Source organism: Sitophilus oryzae, unplaced genomic scaffold, assembly GCF_002938485.1.
Source record: "Sitophilus oryzae breed Bouriz unplaced genomic scaffold, Soryzae_2.0 scaffold_179_pilon_pilon, whole genome shotgun sequence".
Classification (NCBI taxonomy): Eukaryota; Metazoa; Arthropoda; class Insecta; order Coleoptera; family Curculionidae; genus Sitophilus; species Sitophilus oryzae.
The window spans coordinates 10,110,841-10,138,324 of record NW_022146501.1 but is presented as its reverse complement, the minus strand read 5'-3'; the positions used below and the strand labels follow the sequence as shown (position 1 = coordinate 10,138,324).

Here is a 27,484-nt window from a genome sequence, read left to right as displayed (position 1 = left end):
GAAAGAAAAACATTTTTGTCTTTTTTTTATATTCAATGTCTTGGGGTTGGTGTTTACATGTCTAGGAGTCAGAGCTGCAACAAGTCAGTTTTTAAAAGACTTAAAGTCTTCAGTCAAATTCAACATAAAGTTAAAATGATTTAAGTCTTGAATCTTTTGACTTAAATAATTTTATTTCAAGTCATTTTTGTAAAGACTTAAATCAATTAATTAACGTTATTTAAGTCGTTTTTATGACTTAAGTCTATATTTTTGACTTAAATCATGATGATCTGCAAGCTAAGTCAGTAAAATGACTTATTATATCAATATGATTACCCTCAAGTCAAGACAATCAGAATTCAATTTAAGTACCTTTTTTTAAACGTTAATATTGATTTTCTTGCATTACCAATTAGCGATTTTCTTACTAGTATCACATATTATACAGATTATAAACTTTATTTTTCGTGGTTCCAATTTTCGGAATCGGGCACTGTTAGGTTACTAGTTTGCGCACATAGCACCCTCACTTATGGCCTCTAAAATTGTGCACAGCGCCTGACCGGCACAGTTATTAGAGAGATATCGGAAAACCGAATAGCGTCATGCAGTATTTACGCGTACCTTATCATGGTTACGATTGCGCGAGACAATTTTTAACGCAACACCCGCTAATAACGTTACCGCCTGACGTAATTTGCGGATCAATTACCAAGCGCTATTTCTAAATAACGTTTAAAAATTGCTTAAATGGGCATGTGCGGGTATTTGACAACCGGGGCCGGCCGGCGAGATCTTTATTTTAGGTTATGTTTGAATTGTTTTGAATTAGTAATTTAATATTTAAGTAGCTGGGATTAGTTTTAATTAAATAAATATGGCCCTAAATATGGATTCCACCTCTTCCAATATTAAAGAACCTATAAAGAGGCTTAGGTTTACAGCAGATGACGACTTAGCCCTTCTAAGAGAATTTGTTGCTTGTTGCCCTAAACCCACTGGCAGACGTTGAACAATAAAGCACTGGAAATAAGCACTTTAGCCTTTTAGTTTTAAAATACCTAGTAACCAAAACAATTTCAAAGTTTTAAATTCAAAGTTAGGTTAAGTTTAAATAGCGGACGCGACGCGAACAGAATTCTTTCCGATCCGATAACTATAAATGAAGAGAGTTAATACCATCTCACGTAAAGGAAATAATACCTGACCTTATTAACGTCCATGCACGCTATTCGGTTTAGCGATATCTCTCTATTACGCTGTTTCTTGTTATTTTCCGCGAGTTTATTTTTGTGCACAGGAAATTTTACTCGTTTGCACATCGTCATAAAAAACAATTTTCGTACCACGAATTAGGGACAAGATTTTTATCTGTATACTTATAGGATACCTGATCTGTGCTAGTATCATACTATTAATTTATTGTTGGTACAGATGAGACATAAAACCACATAAAATAAAACGGTTAATTTTCAGAAAAACTACAAACGCAAAAATATGTTTTTTTTTTATAAAATTTAACCGATTTTGTAGTACTTTTATTACCATTACATTTTAGATGCCATCGAATACATGTCTATTAAAAATGGGTGATCTGTTTTGATCACTATGTAATATATTGATGGCATAAACTAAGGGGCTGGAGGATTTTAAGGTACTCTTCAATATATTCGAGATAAATTCATTTCGTCTTTCGGGCTACATAACAGAGTGGGAGATTCATTTGAAAGACAACCAAGAAAGGACCCACTACGCATGCGTAACACGACAAATAATCAAAACCGGTTCCGAAAAACTTAACATTTTATTTGCTAGTGGTACAACGCTTTCAGATGGAGCGGACCGTCCGTCGTGTTTTTTTCAAGATACCCGTCGGACGTAGCATACGCGCTCATGTGAAATTGTTCATATAAACTCATGGTACTTGCTCGAAGTAGCGGACGGTCCGTCGCGGACGCTCCGCTATTTTTTTTATTCTGCTGCTTGACTGCCGCCTAAAGCTCCGCGCGCACTGAAGGGGTATCGGCGAGAGCGAGAGGTGCGAGCGGCACGACCGGTCGGAAAGTCGATTGTAGCCGCGCACTGGAGTCGCACGATCGATGGTCGAGAGTACGTTACCAGCATAAATTTGAGCATAGACGAGGAGAGGTTTATTCAAATTTAGTCAAATTCATTCGGCATTTCAAAAAATTATAAAGTATTATTACTATTTATATTTTTATGCAACTTTTTATATTTTATTCTTTATGATGGAAATTAATATTATTTAGATCTTTACCAAACACACATTAATATATTTAGATCTTAACAAACCACATAAAATTAGTGAAGTAGAGTGGAAGATGGGGATAAAATATACTACATGACTCTTAGCTTGGCCGATTTTAACAAATTTAGTATCATTCAAAAGAGTTTAATTTGTTCTTTAAAAACAAAGTTAGATATGAAAAATAGTCAAATAAAACTGGAACGGCATCAGCGATGGCCATGAAATGAAGGTCGGTGCCATTTTATATGTAAATTTATATAGGAAATGCCATCAATCGTCAATCGTCATTTCCCATTCAACTGGACGCCGTTTTTTTCTATCATACGATAATAGATATATGTACAAATATTTTATTCAAACATAAATATTATTTTCTCTATTTGTACCTTGTACGGAGCGATCAACATAGTAACATAGGATGACTATTTATCAGCTGTTATTACTAACGTCAAAACAAACCAAAAATTAAATAATATGATAAGTTTTTTGACGATATTTAAATTCGATTTTCAAAATAATGTGAGATAATCAAAACGAGATGAGAAATAAATGGGTTTAATCGGAAGATTTTCTAATTCAGTTATTGAATAAGTGTAGCAAACAATATAGGTTACGTGCTTGTAAGAAATTTTTATAAAGAACCGCATATTAAGTATGATATGGTCTCGTACACTTTCGATTAATAATTCATCGGACGTGTTTAATGTAAAACCGCTCCACTAAAAACAGTCGCTCGGCGTAGACTATTCGTCCCCCTCCCATGCATTCTCTGATTTCGCCTGATGGCGCGAGTGCCGCCGATAGCTCGAAGCGCACCGAGCGCACCGATCTAAGTGTGCGAACACGGTGCAAGCAGGTTTGCCGCTTACCGGTAGTCGGCGAGGATCTGGGTACCTATTCTTGACATCGTTCGCAACTTTGCGTATTACAGGATGTCCCAGAAATAAGTGCAAGTATTTTAAGGGGTGGTAGATCTCGATAACAGAAACATATTTTCTCTTTATCGTTTTCCAAATAAGTCCAAAATAACGGAGTTATTTTACATTGAAAATTTCCAAAAAAAAATGATTTTTTGCTAAAATTGTGAGAACCACTGAATCTTTTCTGGATTCTTGTAAATTTAATCTACTACCTATGTTGCCATATTAACAAGAAATTATTTTTTTTAAATAAAAACTAAAAAAAAATTCTAAAAAATTTTTCAAAAAATTCCGATTTTTAAAAAAAAAATCGGGAAAAAAACCTCATAGGCGTGTTTCTGGGGTTGAACTATACTATATACCAGTTAAGTTAAAATACTTACACTTATTTCTGAGACACCCTGTATATGGGTAAATAGTAGCGCCTTATAACCTTGAAAAATTAAAGCGTGTTATCAAATCGGCTAGTTCACAGTGAAAGCAGGTAGGCGCCGTCAACCAGCGTTCATCGGCGTTCTCGCTTTTACCGGAACGAAAATTTATTTATTTCTGCTTTTGCACACGCCGACGATGCGCAGAGGTTATTAAGAACTAAAAGTTGGCCAAAATTATGTTTTATGATTTTTTTGCTTTTTTGCTAGTAATATTAATTATTAGAGGAGAGGGTGCTAATATGGAACCCCATTTTGTTTTTCCTACACAATATTTTTTCCTTTATACCCTTTTACTCTGAAACCCTTTCCACCGATCAAATAGGACCATTCTGTGCAAAACCAAGCAATTGGATGAGGATGCTAGAACAAGAAAGTACTTTGTATATTATAGACGATATTTGAGCGAGGATGGGTGTTATAGGGTAAAGACTATTTCCTTTAAGAATCTATTTAAGTCAATGTTTTTTTTTGGCAGTGGCAAATATTGGCAAGATTTTTGTACATATTCCAAAGCTGGAGACTTTAAGCATTGAACGGATACTAATTTCCATGCGGAATATTGCCGAATAGTCTTACACCTTATAAAAATTCCTCTGATTTTTTAAATATAAAACATTATAAAGAAATAGAATAGAAGGAAACGCTTCAAAATAAAAATATGGCATAAAACAGGACTTGCCAGCTGGCTCTGTATCCATCATGACAGTTATTATAAACAATTTGCAAAAAAAGCACTACAAACAATTCCACTATTTTATAATCTTAGAAATATTCAGAATACACTCAAGATAATTCATACTTATAATTGAAATATATTATTTATTTGATAGTCAACTTACGACTTAAAAAAAGCTAATAAACGCGCTTACATTTAGTATTTATAGATTTGTATTCAGTTAAGATAAAAAATGAAATTCGATAAATTATAAAAATATAAATAAAAAAAAGATTTCACTTTTGGCCAGGTTTATAGACCAAATATGCCTATGTGCGGCGCCGGCGCGGCGGGCGCGGCGTTTGAATATGGTTAGGTTAGGTTAGTTAATCAGGTAAATTTCCTCTTAATTAACTACTTCCGAACCCTGCTCGCATCTCCGAAAAAGCCATATAACAATACACGGCATATATGCAAAGTTACGCATCACGTGTATTGTTATATGGCTTTTTCAGAGATGCGAGATGTGAGCGATATTTGAAGATGCGAGTGGTCAAGAATAGGTCCCCAGAGACGGCGCTGGTTGCCGGAAAGCAGAAACCTGCCTCCACTATGTTCGTACCCTAATGCGGTGCGCGGGCTTACATTTATTTTAACGTAAACTGAAAATTACGTGCCGCTCGCTCTCGCCGATACCCATTCAGTGCGCGCGGAGCTTAAAGGTACGCGCACACTGACCAGCGCCGCACTCGCCGCACGAATCGCACTTTTTTTTCTTATCGCGCACATTAAGCCGTACCGAACGCGCCGCCTTATTCGCTATATTGTTTCTTTTTGCCCCTACTGCACCCGTATTTGCCAATCCAATTTATCATCAGTCGCTTCCAGAGTCCTGTCTGCGGTGGTAAGCGTGTTTTTTTTAATATTTCTCGACAATGAATTACAACGAACAAGAAATAATTATAAGCTTCTTGCTAATAGAAGAAGAAGAAATCACGAGAAAGAATCGAAAGTTATATGTTCATAATATTTGCAAAAATCCACATTATTTCCATATTTAATTGAGGATGAACTTAAAATTTTTCAATATAAGCCATGAAAAATTTGCGAACTTTCTTAGCATATTGAATTTCTAATCTCCTCTTCGGCTACCTACGTAGAGTGGAAGGAATTGCGTGTGACGTCAGCAGCACTAGCCGCATTTACCAAAAATCATTCTGGCCCAACAATGCTGGCCGCATTTTCGTCGATGCGATTCGTGCGACTCTGGCTAGTGTGCGCACCTTCATTGAAAGTAACACAAACAATATTTTTCTTCGGTGGATGCGGCACTTGCGGCTCTGCGGTGGGATTCTGTAAGCTCCGTAGCAAGAAATTTCCTGTCTAGCCTATGCTATTTTTGTATATGATTGATGAGTCACTAGACAGAAAATATATTTACAGAATCGCTAGCTTGGTTAGTGTGCGCGTACCTTAACAGCGCTTTCAGATGGAGCGGAGCGTCCGCGACTTCGAGCAAGTACCATGAGTTTACATGAACAATTTCACATGGGTCGCGTATGCTCCGTCCGGATGTGCTATGTTGAAAAAGCATCCGCGCGGACGGTCCGCTCCGTCTGAAAGCGCTGTAACAGTTTAAAAAGGAATGCCGCTGTTAAAAATACCGGGTGTCTTCCAAAACTGGCTTGCTCCTATACCGTTTTAGTAATTAATTTTACTTTGTGCAACGGTAAATTTATTATACAGGGTTGTTCACCACATACGACACGGAGTATTGTAGCTAAACGATGAGATTTTTACAAATTGTAAGTTTTGGGTTCGATGAAGGACTATTAGAGGTACAATTTAAAAATAATTTTACAAGATACAGAGTGTCCCAAATAAGTAAAAATATCAAAGTTGTATTTTTAAATGGAACACCCTGTATATTATTACATTTTAGTTTCTACGATTAAAATAAAGGTAAATTTGATTAAGATTTATTATACTTAAACCTTACCGTTTTTGAAATATTTTCTATTTTGTGAAATTGCAGTAAAAATTTTAAGGCTTCATTTCTCCAATTGTATCAAAGTTTTTAATACTAAATATTTACTGAAGTTTATTTACTGATCACTTATTGTGTTGCAATAATAAAAACAATACTACCTTATACAGAGTGTCTAAAAATTTATTTTAAATAATTATTAGCTTCAAACGGCAATAACTTGTTTAATTTAAATAGAACACCCTGTATATTTTACGAAAATCAGATGCACAATTTAATTGTCTATGAAATTATATTATACCATTTTTTACCTATCTCTTTAAGTTTCCGTAGAAAATGCATTTTCTTGTAATTTAGAACTTATTTATCAATATATCCATGGACTATTGACATTTTAGATTATTTTTAAAGATGTACCAAATTTTTAAAGAGTACAGATACTAATATTGTCGATATAATTCGTTTATTTCATTAAAAAATAAAAAAAACTGTTTAAATATTTGTTAAAGAGGACCAATTAATATGATTCCAGTATTCAAACTACATTAACTGACTGTTTGCGTTGATTAATAATATAATTGCTCCAAATACTAAAAAACTGAATTTTGTATGGGCATTAGACAGTGTGATAAAAAGTAACACCTTAAAAATAATATTTCATTTTTTAATAAATGCTTACTTATAACTACAGAGACTTTAATTTGATAACTTATTATTATATTGATTTCTGACTCAAATCCACATTTATTTATAATAATTTATTAACGAACACAATTAAGTATGTAATTAATTAGTATATGGGGGGAAATAATGGTGTTATATTTAATTAATGGTATACTCTTTTATAAAGATTTAAATAGTTTTCTTTTTGCATACAAATGGCCTAGTAATATTATCGTTTTGCCAAAAACGATAATATTACTAGTCTGTACATTTTGTACATTTGTTGCTTTAAAAACAATCTAAAATGTCAATATTCCATGGATATATTGATAAATGAGGTCTAAATTATAAGAAAATGCATTTTCTACGAAAACTTGAAGGGATAGGTAAAAAATGGTATAATACAATTTGATAGACAATTTAATTGTGCATCTGATTCTCCTAAAATATACAGGGCATTCTATTTAAATTAAAGAAGTTATTGCCGTTTGAAGCTAATAATTATTTAAAATAAATTTTAGACACTCTGTATAAGGTAGTATTATTTTTATTATTGCAACACAATCACTGATCAATAAATAAACTTCATTAAATATTTAGTATTAAAAACATTGATACACTTGGAGAAGTGAAGCTTTAAAATTTTTACTGCAATTTCACAAAATTGAAAATATTTCAAAAACGGTAAGGTTTAAGTATAATAAACCTTAATCAAATTTACCTGTATTTTAATCGTAGAAACTAAAAATATAATAATATACAGGGTGTTCCATTTAAAAAAATACAACTTGGATATTTTTTATTTATTTGGGACACTCTGTATCTTGTAAAAATATTTTTAAATTGTAGCTCTAATAGTCCTTCAACGAACCCCAAACTTACAATTTGTAAAAATCTCATCGTTTAGCTACAATACTCCGTGTCGTATGTGGTGAACAACCCTGTATAATTTTTAAGTGAAATAAAACACATACAAATATTTCTATAGTATAATAATTTATTTTAAAAATTAAATGCAGTCGAATGCGTTATAAATATAATTTAATAACTTATCACAATTTGTAGAATGCTTGCGAAATCATGTATAATGGTCCCATGACAATAGTTAAATGTAATGCTATAACGATTATAAACTATAACAAATATTCAAAACATTTTTTTTACATTTAATTAATTTAAAAATGGCTTGGAAATGAATAGATATATTATGCATTTTGACCAGAAAACAGACCCATTATATTTATTTATGACCAATGGGGTATAATAAATTTAATAATTAAAAAAAGGGATTTATACTTTTTTTTATCAGTATACAGAATATTAGAGTGTATGTATATTTATCTTATGAATTTGTTTTGTTGGTATTATAAATGTTTCTATGCTTTTTACAGCCAGATGTTTGGATTTTTTTCTTTAAAACTCTATTCCAAACAAAATTTCATTATAATAATAAAAAAAATCATCAATTTTAGCCAATCAGTGTTAGTTTCTATTGATCGTCTCAAAAGTGGCTCACCCCTATAACTTTTTTATTGTTTTAGATACAAATCGAGATTTGGTATGTTAGTATATGACATAAATTAGGATTGATTGGCGTATTCAATTGTTTTCGGTCACTTCCTGTTTAATCGGAAATGACTACAACTTTTGATTTTTAAATTGCACCCTTTGTATTTTGCGTTACTTTATTCGATAGAAAATGACTTTACTTTTACTTTATATGACTGAAAATTGCATTCTAAGTAGACAGACATATCAAATGTCAACTTTTGACATTTTCAATTAAAAAGAGCATTTTAAATTTTACTCTAATTTTAACTAATTAACTAACTAACTCTAATTAACTGCCATGGCCATGAATGTAACGACAATTTGACTCGAAATACCAAATACATGTGTGGTACCAAATTATTCGTTTAGGTTAGGTTAGGTTAGGTTAGGTAGGTAGTTGTAAAAAAATGTTTTTTTTCTAAATATGCTAACGATCCACCCTCGTTCCATTTGAAAAAAATGAGATTTGATTAAAAATATGATTTGGGCATCTTTTAACCGGCCAGGACAAGACACTAAAAACATTAGACGATCAAATCTGTTTTTCCAAGGCTCATTGATTAAAAATTAGTGTTTTTAGCGAAGCCATGGCACTCTAGATTGAACTTTAAAGTACAATTTTGTTTTAAGCGAAAATGTCAAAAGTTGACATATGATATTATATCATTCTATTCAAAGTGTCATTTTCTATCGAATAACGTAAAAAAATGCCGAGGGTGCTATTTAAAAATCAAAAGTTGTAGTCATTTCTGGTGAAACAGGAAGTGGCCCAAAAGAATTGAATACGTCAATCAATCCTAATTTATGTCATATACTAGCATACCAAATCTCGTTTTGTTATCTGAAAAAATATAGGAGTCAGCCACTTTTGAGACGCACCCGGTATAACATCAAAAAAACTTGAAAGACTTTGTGGAGAACCCTGTATTACTAAAAAATATTCCCAATAGGAGGCTCTATTAAGTAAAAGTGTACAACATTTTTGACATGACATATATGAACAGTAATTATTACTTAAGTTTCTTAATTATTATTAAAGTTGGGACCAAAATGAACTTATAGACCTTTTTTTTTAGAAAAATGATTCAGAAAACGGTGGCAGTTGATATAGCAATGGTGAGAGTTGAATGTACAGGGTGGTCCTATTTTAACTCGACAATTTTTATTATAAACCATAAATGTCTTTATTTTGCATATCTTAAAGTTTGTCTTTTGTTAAAGTGGAACCACTCTCTAAAAGATATCTGAAATTAATCATCATTATACTCGTTGGCTGTAAAATGACGATCGATAACATTATTAATATAATTTTATACCTATATAAAATGACAGCGATCTTCCTTCTACCACCAACCCTACTCTAGCGCCGTTTTATTTCCGATTATATTATGGTATTATGTTGAAATGAAAAAAATATTAATTAAATAATAAAGTTATATTACAATTATAGAGTTATGTCTAAAGAACTTGAAAAGTAGAGTTTTTTTGTTTCCTCTATTTTCCTACAATGATGTTTACTGTCTATTAATTTCAGATATGAATGTATGAATATTTTGATAATATGAATGTATATAATGTGATCCTATACTTTTATGATTTGTTTTTTTGAGCTAAAAAATACTGCGTAATTTTTGATATCTACATTATGCTTTTATATTACAAGCGTTGATTGATTAAATAAGATGTGCAACCTTATGGGCGATTTCGTCGCACAAAACCTGTTTGAGATGTAGCTGACGTTACCGTCAGCATATCCGAGAATTCCGAGATTTAGTTTAGCTCTGCGCCGCCACCGCTGCGCGCTGATTGTTGTTTACAGCGCAGCGGATAAAGAATACCGTACCATAGTTCTGCTTTCAATCGGCAGAGTGAGTGGTTGCCGGAGACAGTGTTGCCAGAACTACTAATTAATCCGTAGATTTACGGATTTTGGGTACAGTACGTTAATAATACGGATTTTCTATCGTTAAACAATTTATTATAATATTATATGATTAAACAAAGAACGGCGCCGGCGTCAGAGTTGGCTTTGGAAATGAAGATCGCTGTTATTTCATATGTAAAATATTATGGTAAATGTCAATAATCGTCATTTCCAAGCCAACTAAACGATTTTTTTCGATCATATGACATATTCAGTAACTATAAAAGAATTTTTATTTTTGTTGCTTATTCTATGTTTAACACGAATAAATTTTCAATATATAAACGCGGATTTTTCATCCAAAAAAGTTTTCGTCAAACGTATTAAAGATATTTCACATTTTAATATGGCAACACTGTCGCTTTCAGATCCACACCGTCTTCGATATGCCTTCGCTGACCGAATTAAAGAAAATAAGTGTTTTATGCGTTGACCCCAGAACGATTGGTGTCTCCACCGTACAGTACTTGAGACGTAAGGGGAAATCCTATAAGTGGGCCCTTTAGGTTGCGTATCTTCCCAGTTCTTTCAATCAACGATACAAGTTTTAGTCTACAATAAGCTTTTATTTTTACAACTTTACTATCACAATATACCAAAAGTACATTTTTTGTACAATTGTATAGAACGATACAATAGTACTAACTATATTCTCCAAGGTTTCCCTATATGTATTTTGATATATTGTAATTTATTGTTATAAAAATTACAATTCAAATACTATTCTTTCTTTAGAACAAAATTCAAAACTATTTACTTTAAATAAAAAATTGTAAAAACGATAGAATGTTTTTCTTCAAATCAGTAGTATCTATTGATGGGAAATAGCATGCAAAATATATAGGGTCCGGCAATAGTGCGTCGAGCATTTGTAACTCATAGAATAAAAAACTTGGGAATTTTGTTTAAGTGCATACCTAAAGTATATAATAATATTAGGATGTATTTAAGTAAAATATTTTAACTTCTATAGGGTGGACCAAAAAAGTATGAGTGGATCTGGATGATTTTTTTTTAAATTAAACTCCCTGTATGTTATTGCATTTTTGGCTTCCTTTCAGATCACTTTACATAATCCTAAGATATGAGTAAATATTTTTCGATAGTTTCAGAGATATTAATAAATAAATAAAAATTATATATTTTTCAGCCTTTCTTAAAAAAAATAATACAAGAACTGTCCTGAAATCAAAACTATATTAGGCATTTACTTTAGATAGTCTGTACTTAACTGTGCTATAAATATGAAAATCGTAAATCATATAGGATGTTCAAAATCCCGCACCAAACTTTCTAAAATATAAAATAATTTTTCTTCGTTTTTTTAAATGGAACACCATGTATATTATTTTTTAAATAGACAGATATTCGCGGTTTTATATTTCATCTGGCGTTTTCCAGCATTTCCAGCATACATACATACATATACAAATAATACTGCGTGTATCTGCAAAACTATTAAAAATTTTGAAATACTTTAATTGCAAAAAATGTTTATTTTTTAACTCTCCATCTAATAAAAAAACCGAGTTAAAAAAATAATAAAACACCATTTAAAAAAAAACAAAGAAAAAATATTTTATATTTTAGAAAGTTTGGCGTAGAATATTGAACATCCTGTATGATTTACGATTACCATATTTATACAAAAGTAAGAACAGACCATCTAAAGTAAATACCTAATACAGTTTTGATTTCAGAACAGTTCTTGTATTTTTAATAATTTTTTTAAGAAGGGCTGAAAAATAAATATTTTTGATTTATTTATTAATATCTCTGAAACTATCGAAAAATATTTACTCATATCTTAGGATTATGTAAAGTGATCTGAAAGGAAGCCAAAAATGCAATAATATACAGAGTGTTCCATTTAAAAAAATCATCTAGATTCACTCACACTTTTTTGATCCACCCTATAGAAGTTAAAATATTTTTCTGAAATACATCCTGATACATACTTTAAATTTGCACTTAAACGAAATTTTCAATTTTGTTATTCTAGGAGCTACAGATGCCCGACGCACTATTGCCGGACCCTGTAGATTGTAATATCAAGTAATACCATAAACTCATTTTTTGCAGAAATTCATTTTGATTGACTCGATTTTTTTTCTTTTTTAAGGTATTAAAAATTGTCCAGTTCTATTGATTTGAAAAAAAAATATATACAACATAACAATTGACAAATGACTATAATTAATTTAATACTAGATGGTGATAAAATCATAATATATTTTTAAAAACTATTTAATTAATCTAACATCAAATATGTATTTCTATTTCAGTCTTAATAACTTACTAAGAAAATCTAGTATATGGTCAAATAAAATTACTGAGTTCCATTTTTATTTGGTACTTATGCTTAACAAGAATTTAAACCATTTCTAATAATTACTTTTAAACATGCCTTTACATTTGTGTGCCCGGATATTTTGCCAGCAAGTATAAGCACTTTATAAGCATAATAATTTCATTTTATTTAACTAATTACTTATATTACTCTATATAGTCAAATTTCGTCCACCCTGTACATTTTAGAGTTTTAAATTCTAAATTTAAAAAAATCACAGTGACCCAAAAAAACGTCCTATTTTATAGGGTAAAGAAAAATAAAGGTGTGGCGAATGTGAAATGGGCAGTCTTAAAATATATAAATTTTTTACTAGTACAGACCTGCTACTATCAACCATAGAGTAATAAAACTATACAAATGGCAAGTTTTACAAAAATCTCCACTCTTCAGATTCTTTACACCCCTTTATACAAACGGGAATAATACAAGGTGAATCAAAACTAGATATAGTAATTTTTTGCTCTATGTCAAATAGTAGTTTCAACACCCTGTAGTTTATATTTTAACTCGATACAGCTTGTATCCAAGTTATGTGTATTTTTAAGCCCAATTAAAAGCCAAAATAATTTGTTTTATGTTTATTCTTATTTTTTTTTTATTTTTTTATGTTTTTATTTAAAATTAAACTGTAAGTAAACAATCGGTTTGGTTTGGTTTGTATGTGTTGGATCAAAACGTTTAGTTAGTCTATCTTTTATACATCTCTATGAGTTTTATATTAACAAGTCTTCGAAAATATTTTGTAAACATGCCATCTCTATCAGTTTTTACTCTATGCCTTCAATATAATATACAGGGTGGTCCGAACTGTATTCCGGAAACTTCGGCAGCATATTCTGCAGATAAAAATAAGTAAAAAAGTTCGTATAAACTTATATTCTAAAATGCTTCGTTTCCGAGATACAGGGTGTAGAAATTTCATTTTTATTTCAATTTTTCCCAAATAATTTCTGAAGTAACGTCAATATTTGGATGACAATTGGTGTCTGGGAGTTTTTTAACATGAGAAATTTGATTTTGATGTCAAAATGACTCCTATTTGTAAGGGGCGCCACCTACATGTGTTTTAGCTGTTTTGAAGAGTAATAACTTTTCGTCCGTACCTGTATAAAACTACTGAGTGAAAAAATATACAGTCCCGTGATTTTTACGTAAAAAACATTTCTTGGAAAAAATCGCTACAAGCAACCGTTCTCAAGATATTTAGAATGGTCATATTACCTTCATATTTACATGTCATTATTGACAAAAAATAAACATGTTGGGTAGATAGTTATTTGACTGAAATGATAAATACGGGGACTTTTATTTTTTTAAATTAATCATAAATTTTTCTTCGAAAAAAATGATGATAAAACAGTTTCGATTGAACTTTTGACACAAGACCAGTTCAAATTAATGATTTCAGTCTAAAGGCGTGTTCTCACTTGTCAGTTTCGCTGACGCAGTCTGACTGATTCATTATCAATGAAAAATAAAAAACAACGATTGTATTCACACGTTTCATGTTTTGCTACATTCAGTATTCAGTTGGTCCAAACATTTTAAGTAATTAATAGTATTTTTTTCTTATCGTTTTGATCTTGTTTTTAACAGCGACCGTTAACTCTGGTATTTGCATGTCGTTGCAAAGTTGGAAATAGGCATTCCCTCGTTCTACCCTATTTTTGTATAAGTCGTTGATGATATTCCAAAGGCACTCATATTTTCTATAATTATCCAAAAATGCCATTCATGTGTTCATCACGCCATCGGAAAACCATTTTGAATAACGATGTGCGATGTGTTAACGCGAATTATTAATCTAACCTCAAAACTTGTAAACTGAACAAATCACGAAAATGTAGTTCTCACGCTTCAGTTTCTATTCATTATTCGATAATGATCAGTCAAAAATGAAAAGTGTAGAACTGGTTTTCACTTTAACTGAAAGTATGAATGTACTGATCATTTAACATTAAAATGTGTTCTGACGTTCATTATTTGTTCAGTATCACTGAATCAGTTGGACTGCGTCAGCGAAACTGACAAGTGAGAACCCGCCTTAATAATTATTTAGTCAACACATGCATGTTTAATTAATGTCAATGGTGACAGGTATTGATAATTTCGATTCCAAATATCTCGAGAACCATTCCTCGTAGCGATTTTTACTAAGAGACCTTTTTTACGTAAAAAACGTCGTAAATGTATATTTTTTTACTCAGTAGTTTTATACAGGTACGGACGAAAAGTTATTACTCTTCAAACCGGTTAAAAAATAAGTAGGTGGCGCCCTCTACAAGTAGGAGTCATATTGATATCAAAATCAAATTTCTCATGTCAAAAAACTCCCAGATATCAATTTTCATCTAGATATGAACGTTACTTCAGAAATTATTTGGAAAAAATCGAAATAAAAATGAAACTTCTACACCCTGTATCTCCAAAACTAAGCATTTTAGGATATACATTTATAATTTATACAAACTTTTTTACTTATTTTTATCTGCAGAATATGTTACCGAAGTTTCCGGAATACAGTTAGGACCGCCCTGTATTAAGTAATATAAATTATTTATTAATCAGTGTACTACCTATAGTAAACTGAATTTTTAAGATTATAGCATGTTATTTCTTAGGTAATATCCTTAACTACAGGGTGGGCCTCAAATAAGTGCAAATATTTTTTGGACTAGTAGATCTCGATAAAAGAAACATATTTTCTCTTTACCGTTTTTCAAAAAAGTCCAAAATAATCGAGTTATTTTATTTTGAAATTTTCAAAAAAAATGATTTTTTGCTTAAATCTTGCGAACCACTGTATCTTTTCTGGGTTTTCTTTCTTGTAAATTTAATCTATTATATTGTTTTACAATATTATCAAGAAATTATGTTTTTTAAGTAAAATAAAAAAAAATCCAATTTTTTTTTGTCGCGAAAAATCATAATCGTGTTTTACGGGTCGAAATATTCAAGCCATTTAAATATTTGCACTTATTTAAGACTCACCCTGTATAACTTGCTGAATAATAGTAGTCAGGTCCATTGTCATTATGTTACTTGTGAATTTATTTATTGTTCTAACAAGACGACGACGAACATCCACGCATGTGCAAGTCGCTTTTCGGTTTCAAAAGATCAGTTTTCTCCTCATTGGGAGGAGGATCTATAAATGGATAACCCTGGAAAAAAAGAAAAACGAACTCGTATACTTTGTTTAAATTTTAACTTGAATTTTACATGCATCTCAAAATTTAATTTATTTTGATAAATCACGAAGTGAAGAATATTCTAAAAACCTGTTTGACTTATAAGGTATGCAGCAAATTTACAACTACATCTTGACTGATCGTTCATTAGATAGAAATACAGACATGGCCAAAATTATTCCATATATCGTTTAAAAATATACGGAAAGGAATTTAAAGCATCTTTTTTTAAACGGTTTTATTTAGCTCGACCCTTACGGTATTTATTTATTTGTTTGTTTATTTGGGTCAAAATTCGAAATTGAAATTTAAGTACCTTCCTGTTGTCAGATTGATCTGAAATTTGGTACACACCTTTAGTTCCGATGACAATACAATAGAGTAATATCAATAACATTGTAAATCTAAGATGGCCGCCGGTACAAAATGGCGGATTTCATATTTTTCCACAACCCCCTCAATATGGGTATCAAATGAAAGGGCTACACTAGTAGAATACTGTGATTATGACAAAATTTAAAATCCAAGATGGACGTCGTTACAGAATGGCGTATTAGGTGAGGGCATGAGTAGTCGTGTCCAGAACAGTTGTGTCCAAGATTGTGTGACGTTAGAAGGACAGATAAAAAAAAATAGGTGATGAATTTGTGAAAATATTGCGGTCCAACATTGACGTTACAAAAGGATTGGTAAATGGTGCTATAGGCCACATTACAGAAATTGTTTGGCCTCAGTTCCGTCGAACCCATATGTTGAACCCAAATGTACGAAACAAATGTACCATCAGTTTGGATTGACTTTGGCAGATACGGCATATACGTTATACACCCGAAAGCCATACAGTTTCCAGCAAAATTCAATTATGGTACGGCTGAAAGAAGGATGTTACCCTTAATTTTGTCATGGGCATCCACCGTCCATAAAATGCAGAGCAGCACAGTCGACCATGCAGTAGTGTATTTGGGCTCAAAATTGTTTGAGGAAGGGCAAGCATACGTGGCTCTAAGTCGAGTCAAGTCTCTGGAAGGGCTATGTATTGAGGAATTAGATTGTAATAAATTATCAGGTAAAAACCATGTAATAATGATGCACTAAATGAATTAAATAGAATGAGGAATATTCGGTAGGCATTTCCGTTACATACTAAAAACTAGAAAATAAAAATCGTTAAAAAACTTTTAAAGTTAAACGGTTTTATCTTATGTGCACTGAAAACTAGAAAATAATAATAACAATTAGGTATTTTGAACTTCTAGTTCAGAAATATTTTAGTACTAGGCAGAATAGCTTTTAGGCATATTAGACTAAAATAAAAACGTGGGGCCCATTAACTATTGCTGTAATACTTTCTTCTATACTAAGTGTGGATTGCATCGACTTACTATAATCGTAACTGGAGATTTTGACAATCAATAACCAGCCGTGGCGGCTTCACCAGCGAACGCCGAGCTCATGATCTACCAAAGTATAAAGATATGCTTTGCCATAGGTAGGATTTCAGAGGCGTTTTTATTTTAGTCTAATATGCCTAAAAGCTATTCTGCCTAGTACTAAAATATTTCTGAACTAGAAGTTCAAAATACCTAATTGTTATTATTATTTTCTAGTTTTCAGTGCACATAAGATAAAACCGTTTAACTTAAAAGTTTTTTTAACGATTTTTTATTTTATACATAACTTTGATAATCTGTAATAATCATTTTTTTGTTAAAATAGATGTGGTAAACAATGTTTATCGTTCAGACCCAATATTATCACAAATTTTTGCACATTTCGATTTGTGGTCTCTTGGGTTTCAGAGGAAATTTGATCATTGTTTTAGCCTTATAATGCATAGAAACATTATTTCACAGTTTAATTACAGAATTACAGAATAGTAACATTGTCTCAACCGGCAAGTTGCAACAGCTGAAATTGTAGGAGTTAACGAAAGCGATGTTTAGCGAATATTAAAAAAAAATCAGGGAGACCAACGAGGTTACAGACCGGCCTGGAAGAGGTAGAAAGAGAGTTACTACTGCTGTGCAAGACCGTCAAATATCCCTAATTGCACGACGCAATCTTCTGCTTTCAAGTACTGCTATTAAAAATGAGTTAGCTCGCCTTGAAGGAGTAACTGTTTGAAGAAAGACCATAACAAGAAGACTCCATGACAGAGGATTACATTTAAGGAGGTCTCTACATGTTCCGAAGCTTAATTTACAGCACAAAATTACGCGACTACAATGGGCTGAGGAGATGAGAGCAAATAGACCTAATTTGGATTTCGTCATGTTTAGTGATGAAACAAGAATAGGCCTCTTGAATGCAACTCAACCCCGTGTCCCGTTTCAAGGGGGAAGCATTATGGTATGGGCAGGTATAATGCACGGAGCTCGAGGTGCCTCATATCTTAGACACGTTTTAGAGTCTATTGTGCGTCCATTTCGAGGGACAGTGGGGGATGAATTTGTCTACATGGACGATAATGCTCCTCCACATCGCACTTTAGCGGTTCGCGAATTTTGTGAGGAAGAGGATATACGAAAACTGTGGAGGCCACCGATGTCTCCAGATATGAATGTGATCGAGCATGCTTGGGACATGCTAAAACGCCATATTGCCAAACGGAATGATCCCCCCGTACTTTAAATGAATTGAAAATTGCTGCGCGCGAAACATGGGAAGCCATTCCTCAACATCTTCTGAACAACTTAATTGAGAGCATGCCACGTCGTCTCACAGCTTGCATTGAGACTCGAGGAGGTAATACAGATTGATACAATTAGTTGTGAGAAATAATTAAAATTGTTTTCAATATTTTCTGTTTAAAATGAATATTTTTTTGTTGATTTTCACTCATTATGAAATAAAATTATAATAACAGCCTAGTTGCACTTAGATTTTTAATTTTATATTAGTCGTGTAGTAAGCCAATATGTCCAAAAATATAAAAAGAATCATATTAGATCCAAAATAAAAATATCGTAATATGCAATAATTTTGATCATGTGTGTAGTAGGTATACTTCCATCTTCCATTGACTTCGGAAATACTATACTGATAACCTTTACATTTGAAACACCCTGTGTTTTATGCCAGAGTACATAGTCTGTGTGAAACAATATTCAGTGATACAACATAGTGTAATCAAAATGTATAGTGTAGTCAAATGGTTTTATGAACAAACACGCTTAGAGTGTTATTATTTTTAAAATATTAATTAAAATACAGTATATCATTTGTAAAACTTACTTTTTGTTCTCTTTTTTCGCGTATTTTTCTGGCTAAACACATAAAACAGGCTTCTATGTTAATATTGTCTTTGCAAGACACTTCAAAGAATGGCATATCAAAATGTTCGGCTATCTGTAACAGAATTTTATGCATACAGGATGTTCGAGAAGTGTACGGCCAGATTTAAGAGGGTGATTTCCCGTCAAAAAATATGGCAAGAAGTTGCTATAAACATGTGTCTGGAAATGCGTACTTTTAGTAAAAATGTTAAAATTTTTAAAAAATTAGGTAAAAATTTTTATATTTTTTACTCCATTAAAAAATAAATTTCCATTTGCAACCAAAGTAAAATGTTAAATTAAAATACTTCATAAGAACTTTACAATTTATAATATTCAGACCTTTGGCAAATTCAAAAAAAATAATGACATTTAAAAAAATTACAAAAAAACTATTTTTTAATGTCTCAACTTCCTCTATCTTTAAAACTTAAAAACTATACATATTTATGGGATTTTTTTTTAATATTTCTTTACTTTTATCAAACCTTTAATACAATTTATATAATTTTTCCAGTAAGGGACAACTGTCACGGCCAACTTTCGGCCAAACAAATTATTTATTTCTTATTGTAATGGTTCAATATCATAGACGAAATTATTTACATAATTTACAAATATATGATGAACATGTATTGACAAAATTTAAATATTTTGTATAGCCTGTTTTTATTTATTTTAATAAGTGTTTTCATTTTGAATAATTTTTTTTATGCCTTAATCATCTTTAAAATTATGCATTACCCGACCCATGTTTATAGAAACTTTTTTTCATATTTTTTTGATGAGGAATCACGTATAAATAAAAATGAAATTTGGACGTGCATTTTTCGTACACCCTGTATAAATAATAATAGTATGAAGTAATGTATACGATAAATATGATTTTTAATGTAATGTTTTATACCTTTTGTCCATTTTCTGTGTCCACTATTCTATCTTTTGAGTCGCACTTGTTTCCAGCTATAACAGTTATACAATGAGGCGATGCATTCTGTAAAATGAATACTGTTATACCGGGTGTTTTTCGAAAGTGTTTCGAAACTTTTTTATTCGAAATTGTTTCGAAAGTTTCGAAACTTTTTTATTTTTTTTTACGAGATTTGGTATGTTAGTATATGGCATAAATCAGGATTGAATGACGTATGCAATTAGTTTCGGTCACTTGTTTTACCGGAAACGACTACAACTTTTGATTTTTAAATTGTATCCTCAGAATTTTTTACTTTATTTGATAGAAAATGATATTTGGTGTAACAGTCAGGTATTTTGAGTCAAATTGTCCTTATATTTATGGTCGTGACACTCTAGATTCAAATTTAACATACTATTTTTATAAGCAAAACTGTCAAAAGTTGACATATGATATATCATTCTATTCAGAATGTTATTTTCTATCAAAAATTTAAAAAAATACCGAGGGTACCATTTAAAAATCAAAAATTGTAATCATTTTCATTGAAACAGGAAGTGACCGAAACTAATTGAATATGTCAATAATTCTTGATTTATTTCATATACTAACACATCAAATCTTGTTTTTTATCTCAAAAAATAAAAAAGTAAAGTTATAGGGGTGAACCAATTTTAAAAAACATCTGGTATGTATGTAAAATACATACTGAATGTAATTTGCATCATATTATTATGAACTTCCTGTATAATATTTAAGCATTTACGTTAAAGATTTAAGTAAAGTAAAACCTCTTGTAAAATACAAGCAACACAAATTTGTAAATAATCCATCAAAATATTTCAAAAACCGTTAAACTTAGGTATAATTAATTAGAACATTATTCACAATATATATTTAGAATTTTATGTAAAATCCAAAAAGTTCAATATGTATCGGAGATCCTGTTTAAAATTAATAAATTGACAACCACTTTCTATTAGGCTGAAAGTACCAGAAAGTAAAAAATGTTTAAGAGTAAATAAAAAGTGTCTCTATTCTAAAACATTAGTTGTTTAAAACCCTAAATTTATCTTACTTCTTCGATGTTTTGTAACCAGTACGTGATATGGTTGAAGCTTTCCAAATTGCTGACATCGTACAGCAACAAAATTCCCATAGCCCCTCTGTAATAAGCTGTTGTCAAAGTTCTAAATCTCTCTTGGCCAGCTGTGTCCCATATTTGTAACTTTATAGGAACACCGTCCAAATTGATTATCTTTTGTTTAAAATCGATACCTGTAAGCAATAAAAAAAGTAAGTAGTTTTAATAACTATCTGATTAACTATTGATTGTTTCAACGTATTTTGGGAAAAGACAAATTTATAAGATAATATTTTTTAAGACAAAATATGTTTGATTTTTATCTTTGAATATGATGAAATGAACTGTCACTGTCATACATTCTTTTTCTGGACAGACTATTTATGTCCTACATCTACGAAATCCTTAAAATGTACTTAAATTAGTTATTTTTTGTTTAATGGTTTAATATCATAGATGTTTAAATTTGTTTACATAATTTACAAATATATGATCGCCATATATTTATTGACAAAATTAAAAAAAAGTGTATAGAATTTTACAGTTGAGGGTTGGAACCTTTGGTGTTACACAGCAAAATAAAACACTAAATCACCACAATACACCAAAACACTCTTACTTTTACACTAGACGCGTGTTTCGCTAACCATGTTAGTCATCAGTGGATGATTATAAACTCTTTTTTTTATAAACTAAAAAACAATCTACAATTGGAGCGTTTATATACTCGCTCAGTGGGCACAGAGTGGGCGTGGCAAGATCTAGCCAACCGAGTCAGAGCCCACCGAGCGTAACAGTTAGATTTCCGCCACTAGAGTAGTAGGAATAAAGAACTTTGAAAACAAACAAAGAACAAAGAAATTGGACCGTTGTCTCTGTTCATACTATCTTTACATTTATTAATTCTGATGCTTTCATATGCATCTTTATTGCCTGTAATTTGAGACTGGTTTAATTAATTTCAAATTATTAAGATCTATACAATGTTCTTTGTCAACAATATCTGAGTTAAATGCTGTTTAAAGCTAGTTAATATTGATCTTCTAGTTTGCCCAACATATTTCTGATTACAATCTTTACAAGAAATTTCATAAATACCCGACCTTTCCAGTAGAGGTGTTTTATCCTTTGGATTACCTATTAATTGTTGTAATTTATTATTAGCACTATACACAAGTTTATAATTGACATTCTTAAAAATTCCTTTTAGAACACGGGATAACTGTCTATCAAACGGTATTGAAAAATATTTTGATGTATCTTTCTCCACTTGAAAAGTCGAATTTTCAGAAATCATTAACCTATACCTACTTTTTCTAATTATTTTATCAACTAGTGAAGGAGAATATCCATTACACTCAGCTACATTCCTAATGTAATCTCTTTCTATTTCATATCTTTCGTTGGAAAGTGGAAAACTAAGTAATCTATGAACTAAGAAATTTAAACTAGCCATTTTATGTTCAATACTATGATATGATTCATTAGGAATATATCTGCGTGTAGTTGTATTTTTCCTATAGATATCAAATTTCAGGCAATTATTAGTATTTCTAATAACTAATACATCTAGAAATAGTCATCTGTCGTTGTTCTCAATTTCATGTGTAAATTTAATGAAAGGAAAACGATTATTTAACTTAGAAATAAAATTATCTATGGTGTCTGAATGTGTGTCAAAAACAGCAAAAAATATCATCCACATACCTAAACCATACTCTTGGAAAATACTCAAACTGATTCTTAGCCTCCACCTCGAACCTGCTCATGAATAAATTAGCCAAAAATGGAGTCAATGGATTACCCATTGCTGTACCTTCCCGCTGTTCAAAAAAGTTGTTATTAAATTAAAAACAATTTTATTTCATACATAACGATGTAAGCTCAATATATTCAATCACAGTTTTGTTGTCGAGTTTATAATCATCTGCTGATGATGCTAACATGGTTAGCGAAACGCGCGTCCAGTGTAAAAGTAAGAGTGTTTTGGTGTATTGTGGTGATTTAGTGTTTTATTTTGCAGTATAGAATTGTTTTTAATAATAAATTTTAATTGTGTGTTTTTTCATTTTGAATAGTTTCTTTATGCAAATATCATCAATTTGATTAATTTATAAGTAGTTTAATTTAGGGGCACCTTTGAAAAATTTTAAATTTCTGACAAATTTAAATTATGTACTTATTTTCCAAAAAAGACCATTTTAAACACCCTGTATATTTTTTAGCATTAATTTGGTTTATTATAACTGCAAGCTTTAATAATACCTTCAACAGCAAGCTACATAATATCTACAAAGAGTTGCCATATCTATACAGGGTCCGGCAATAGTGCGTCGGGCATCTGTAGCTCCTAGAATTAAAAACTTGAGAATTTTGTTTAAGTGCAAACCTAAAGTATGTACCAGGATGTATTTCAGGAAAATATTTTAACTTTTATAGGGTGGCTCAAAAAAGTGTGAGTGGACCTGGATGACTTTTTTTAAATGGAACACCCTGTATATAATTGCATTTTTGGCTTCCTTTCAGATCACTTTACATAACTTTAAGATATGAATAAATATTTTCGATAGTTTCAGAGATATTAAAAATAAATAAAAAATATGTATTTTTTCAGCCCTTCTTAAAAAAATTATTAAAAATAGAAGAACTGTTCTGAAATCAAAACTATATTAGGTATTTACTTTAGATAGTCTGTTCTTACATTGTTATAAATATAGTAATCGTATATCATACAGGATGTTCAATATTCTACGCCAAACTTTCTAAAATATAAAATAATTTTTCTTTGTTATTTTAAATGGAACACCCTGTATATTATTTTTTTATTAGATGGATAGTTAAAAAATGAACATTTTTTATATTTCATATGGCGCTTTCAATGGTAAAATACGAGTGAAAAATCATTGGGTGGCTTTGATATAAATTTACTGTGGAAAATGCCATATGAAATATAAAACCGCAAATATCTGCGAAACCGTTAAAAATTTTGAAATACCTTAAATACAAAAAATGTTCATTTTTTAAGTCTTCGTCTATTAAAAAAATAATATAGAGGGTGTTCCATTTCAAAAAACGAGGAAAAATTATTTTATATTTTAGAAAGTTTGGCGCAGAATTTTGAACATTCTGTATAATTTACGATTTTCATATTTATAGCAAAGTAAATACAGACCATCTAAAGTAAATACCTAATATAGTTTTGATTTCAGGACAGTTCTTGTATTTTTAATAATTTTTTTAAGAAGGGCTGAAAAATACATATTTTTTATTTATTTTTTAATATCTCTGAAACTATCAAAATATATTTATTCATATCTTAGGGTTATGTAAAGTGATCTGAAAGGAAGCCAAAAATGCAATAATATACAGGGTATTCCATTTAAAAAAAATCATCAAGGTCCACTCATACTTTTTTGAGCCACCCTATAGAAGTTAAAATATTTTCTTGAAATACATCCTGGCACATACTTTAGGTTCGCACTTAAACAAGATTCTCAAGTTTTTTATTCTAGGAGCTACAGATGCCCGACGCACTATTGCCGGACCCTGTAGAATATAGATTATCGAAATTTTGCTGTAGTCTAAGTATTAAAATAGTTTTTATTTTATAAAAATATATTTTTGTTTAATTTCGTTATAATGCACAATACACATTAAAAAATAAGTATTTAAAGGAAATTAATATTTGAATAATGTTTTTTTCAAATTGTGAGAAAAGTATATAAAAACATAAATCCTAGGACAACATCAAAGTCTTTGTCTATATAGCTTAAATTCTTCAGTACAATGTACACAATCTGTCATATATTTGAACAATCAAAAATAAACTTATTTTACTTACCTATAGTCGAAATATAAGTATCGTAGTATCTCTCGTCGCAAAATCTGTGCACTATACACGTTTTTCCAACATTGGAGTCCCCCAAAACTAGAATTTTGTAGGTGGCTGCGAAGTCAAGCGCCATTTTTATTCTGGGTAGCTTTAGTTTTCTCTGATCGATTGCTGAGGAGGGTTAACGTGTAACATGTTTCCCTCTCAGCTGATAAACGGCTGAAAATTGATTTTTCTTTCTCTCCTTAAGAGGTCCACTCACGCTTAGGCAGGGTTTTTCATTTAACAACTTTATTCAAAGTTTTTTAATATCTATCTCTCAAAAGTGTAAAGTTCGTAATTTCTCTAATCGGACCTTTTTAAAAATATTAATTTTATTTTTCAGAAACTATTAGGGACAGAGTTTACCAAAAATGCTTTTTATATCTACTAGTGGGTAAATGAATTTCTAGATATATTACGAATTTTTTGGGAACTTTAGTTTCGGAGATATTCATTTAATCGGACCTTTTTAAAAAAATTAATTTTATTTTTCAGAAACTATTAGAGACAGAGTTTACCAAAAATGCTTTTTATATCTACTAGTGGGTAAATGAATTTCTAGATATATTACGAATTTTTTGGGAACTTTAGTTTCGGAGATATTCATTTAATCGGACTTTTTTAAAAAAATTAATTTTATTTTTCAGAAACTATTTGAGACAGAGTTTACCAAAAATGCTTTTTATAACTACTAGTGGGTAAATGAATTTCTAGATATATTACGAATTTTTTTACTCACAACCCCTAAAACTTTTTTTATTTTTTTTTAGATAGTAGAACGAAATTTGGTATTTTAGTATATGACATAAATCGGGATTTGACGTATTCAAATACTTTCGGTCGCTTCCTGTTTCACCGGAAATGACTACAACTTTTGAGTTTTAAATGGGGCTCTCAGTATTTTTTACTTTATTTAATAGAAAATGACATTCTAAATAAAATAACATGTCATATGTCAATTTCTAACGTTTTCAATTAAAAGAAATAGCATTTTAAATTTGAATCTAGAGTGCCATGTGGAGAAATAGATTTGATAGTCCAATTTTCGTTCTATTTTTTCCTGGCCGGCTAAAAGATGCCCAAATCGTGTTTTTAATCATGGCTCAATTTTTTCAAATGAAACGAGGGTGGCTCATTAGCATATTTGGATAAAAGCATTTCTTTTGCGAAAAATTTAGTACCACATATTTGGTATTTCTAGTCAAATTCGAACCACTTCTCAAAAAAAAATTGAAAATTCGGAATATTTTGAAAAAAATTTTGTTTTTTTAGTTTTTAATTAAAAACATAATTTCTTGATAATATGGTAAATAGAGGTGGTAGATTAAATTTATTAGAAAGAAAACCCACAAAAGGTCCAGTGGTTCTCAAAATTTAAGCAAAAAATCCTTTTTTTTTAATTTTTAAAGCAAAAGAACTCGGTTATTTTGGACTTATTTGAAAAACGGTAAAGAGAAAATATATTCCTTTTCTCGAGATCTACCAGCCCTGAAAATATTTGGACTTATTTAAGACTCACCCTGTATATCTATGCTTTTTTATTCAACATGTTGAAAGTTTAAATATATATTTGTTATATAATGGTTATTCAAGTTTAACCGGTGTTGAGATATTTTCAATTTTCTATCAAAAATATAGAATATAAGCAAAATATAAGTAAATTCTGCAGTTTCTCTACGTTAGGAATTTTTTATAAATAAATAAATAAATAAATGCCTTTATTGTCAAAAAATTTTTCAATTTGTAGACAAAGGTAAACTAACAAACAAAGTAAAAAAAAACAAGGTACACAAACAAACAAACAAAAGATAATACAAAACATTATACAAATAATATTGTCAGTCTTATTGTTAAAATAAACATTTATAAATGTTTACAATGTCAAAGAACAAAAAAATAAAAATAATATTCAAAAATATTTAACTAGTTTATAGTAAAATATCAATGACCTCTAAATAAATTCATTTCGATGTCATTAGTAAATATAGCAATAGCAAACATTAGACCAGTGTTTACAAGATCAAATTCGATTTTCAAAATATAATTTATTTACGGCGTAGAAAGCCTCGTCTAGTAAATAAGAGTTCAATGCTTGTGAAATGAAAAAATGATGTTATGGATTTGATTTCAAATGGCAGGTGATTGTGCATTTTTTTTTCGAGTTGTATAATATTGAACTTTTAACTAACTCTGAGCGTGGGGTAGGTAGATAAAGATCTTGCTTCGCGTTCCTGAGTGGATAAATGTGAGATGGCCTTTCTTGAGGAGCTGATACATGTTTACGTATTAGGCAAACGGATTCAAATATAAATAAGGAAGGAAGAGTCAATATTTTTAATTCTCTAAAAAAGCCCCGGCAATGAGTTCTGCTGTTTAGTCCCAGTGAATATCGAACAGCTCTCTTCTGGA

At 30.6% G+C, this 27,484-nt stretch overlaps 1 protein-coding gene across 1 annotated transcript; it reads right to left on the bottom strand.

Moving 5' to 3' along the window:
• Nucleotides 1–15,636: 15,636 nt before the first annotated feature.
• Nucleotides 15,637–25,353, bottom strand: LOC115882764 (ras-related protein Rab-8A). Its single transcript, XM_030901008.1, has 5 exons — nt 25,043–25,353; nt 21,196–21,395; nt 20,112–20,198; nt 19,164–19,277; nt 15,637–15,902 (listed from the first exon to the last, which is right to left on the bottom strand). Exons 1-5 carry the CDS (start codon nt 25,164–25,166, stop codon nt 15,801–15,803), a joined length of 627 nt encoding a protein of 208 aa, XP_030756868.1. The 5' UTR covers nt 25,167–25,353; the 3' UTR covers nt 15,637–15,800.
• Nucleotides 25,354–27,484: the final 2,131 nt, after the last annotated feature.

Bases quoted from the DNA above. Each gene is read 5' to 3' on its own strand.
- LOC115882764 (XM_030901008.1), bottom strand. From the start codon at position 25,166: ATGGCGCTTGACTTCGCAGCCACCTACAAAATTCTAGTTTTGGGGGAC. The intron at 21,396-25,042 runs GTAAGTAAAATA...TATTGCTTACAG, and splicing joins TACTTATATTTCGACTATAG to GTATCGATTTTAAACAAAAG. The intron at 20,199-21,195 runs GTAAGATAAATT...TTCATTTTACAG, and splicing joins GGTTACAAAACATCGAAGAA to AATGCATCGCCTCATTGTAT.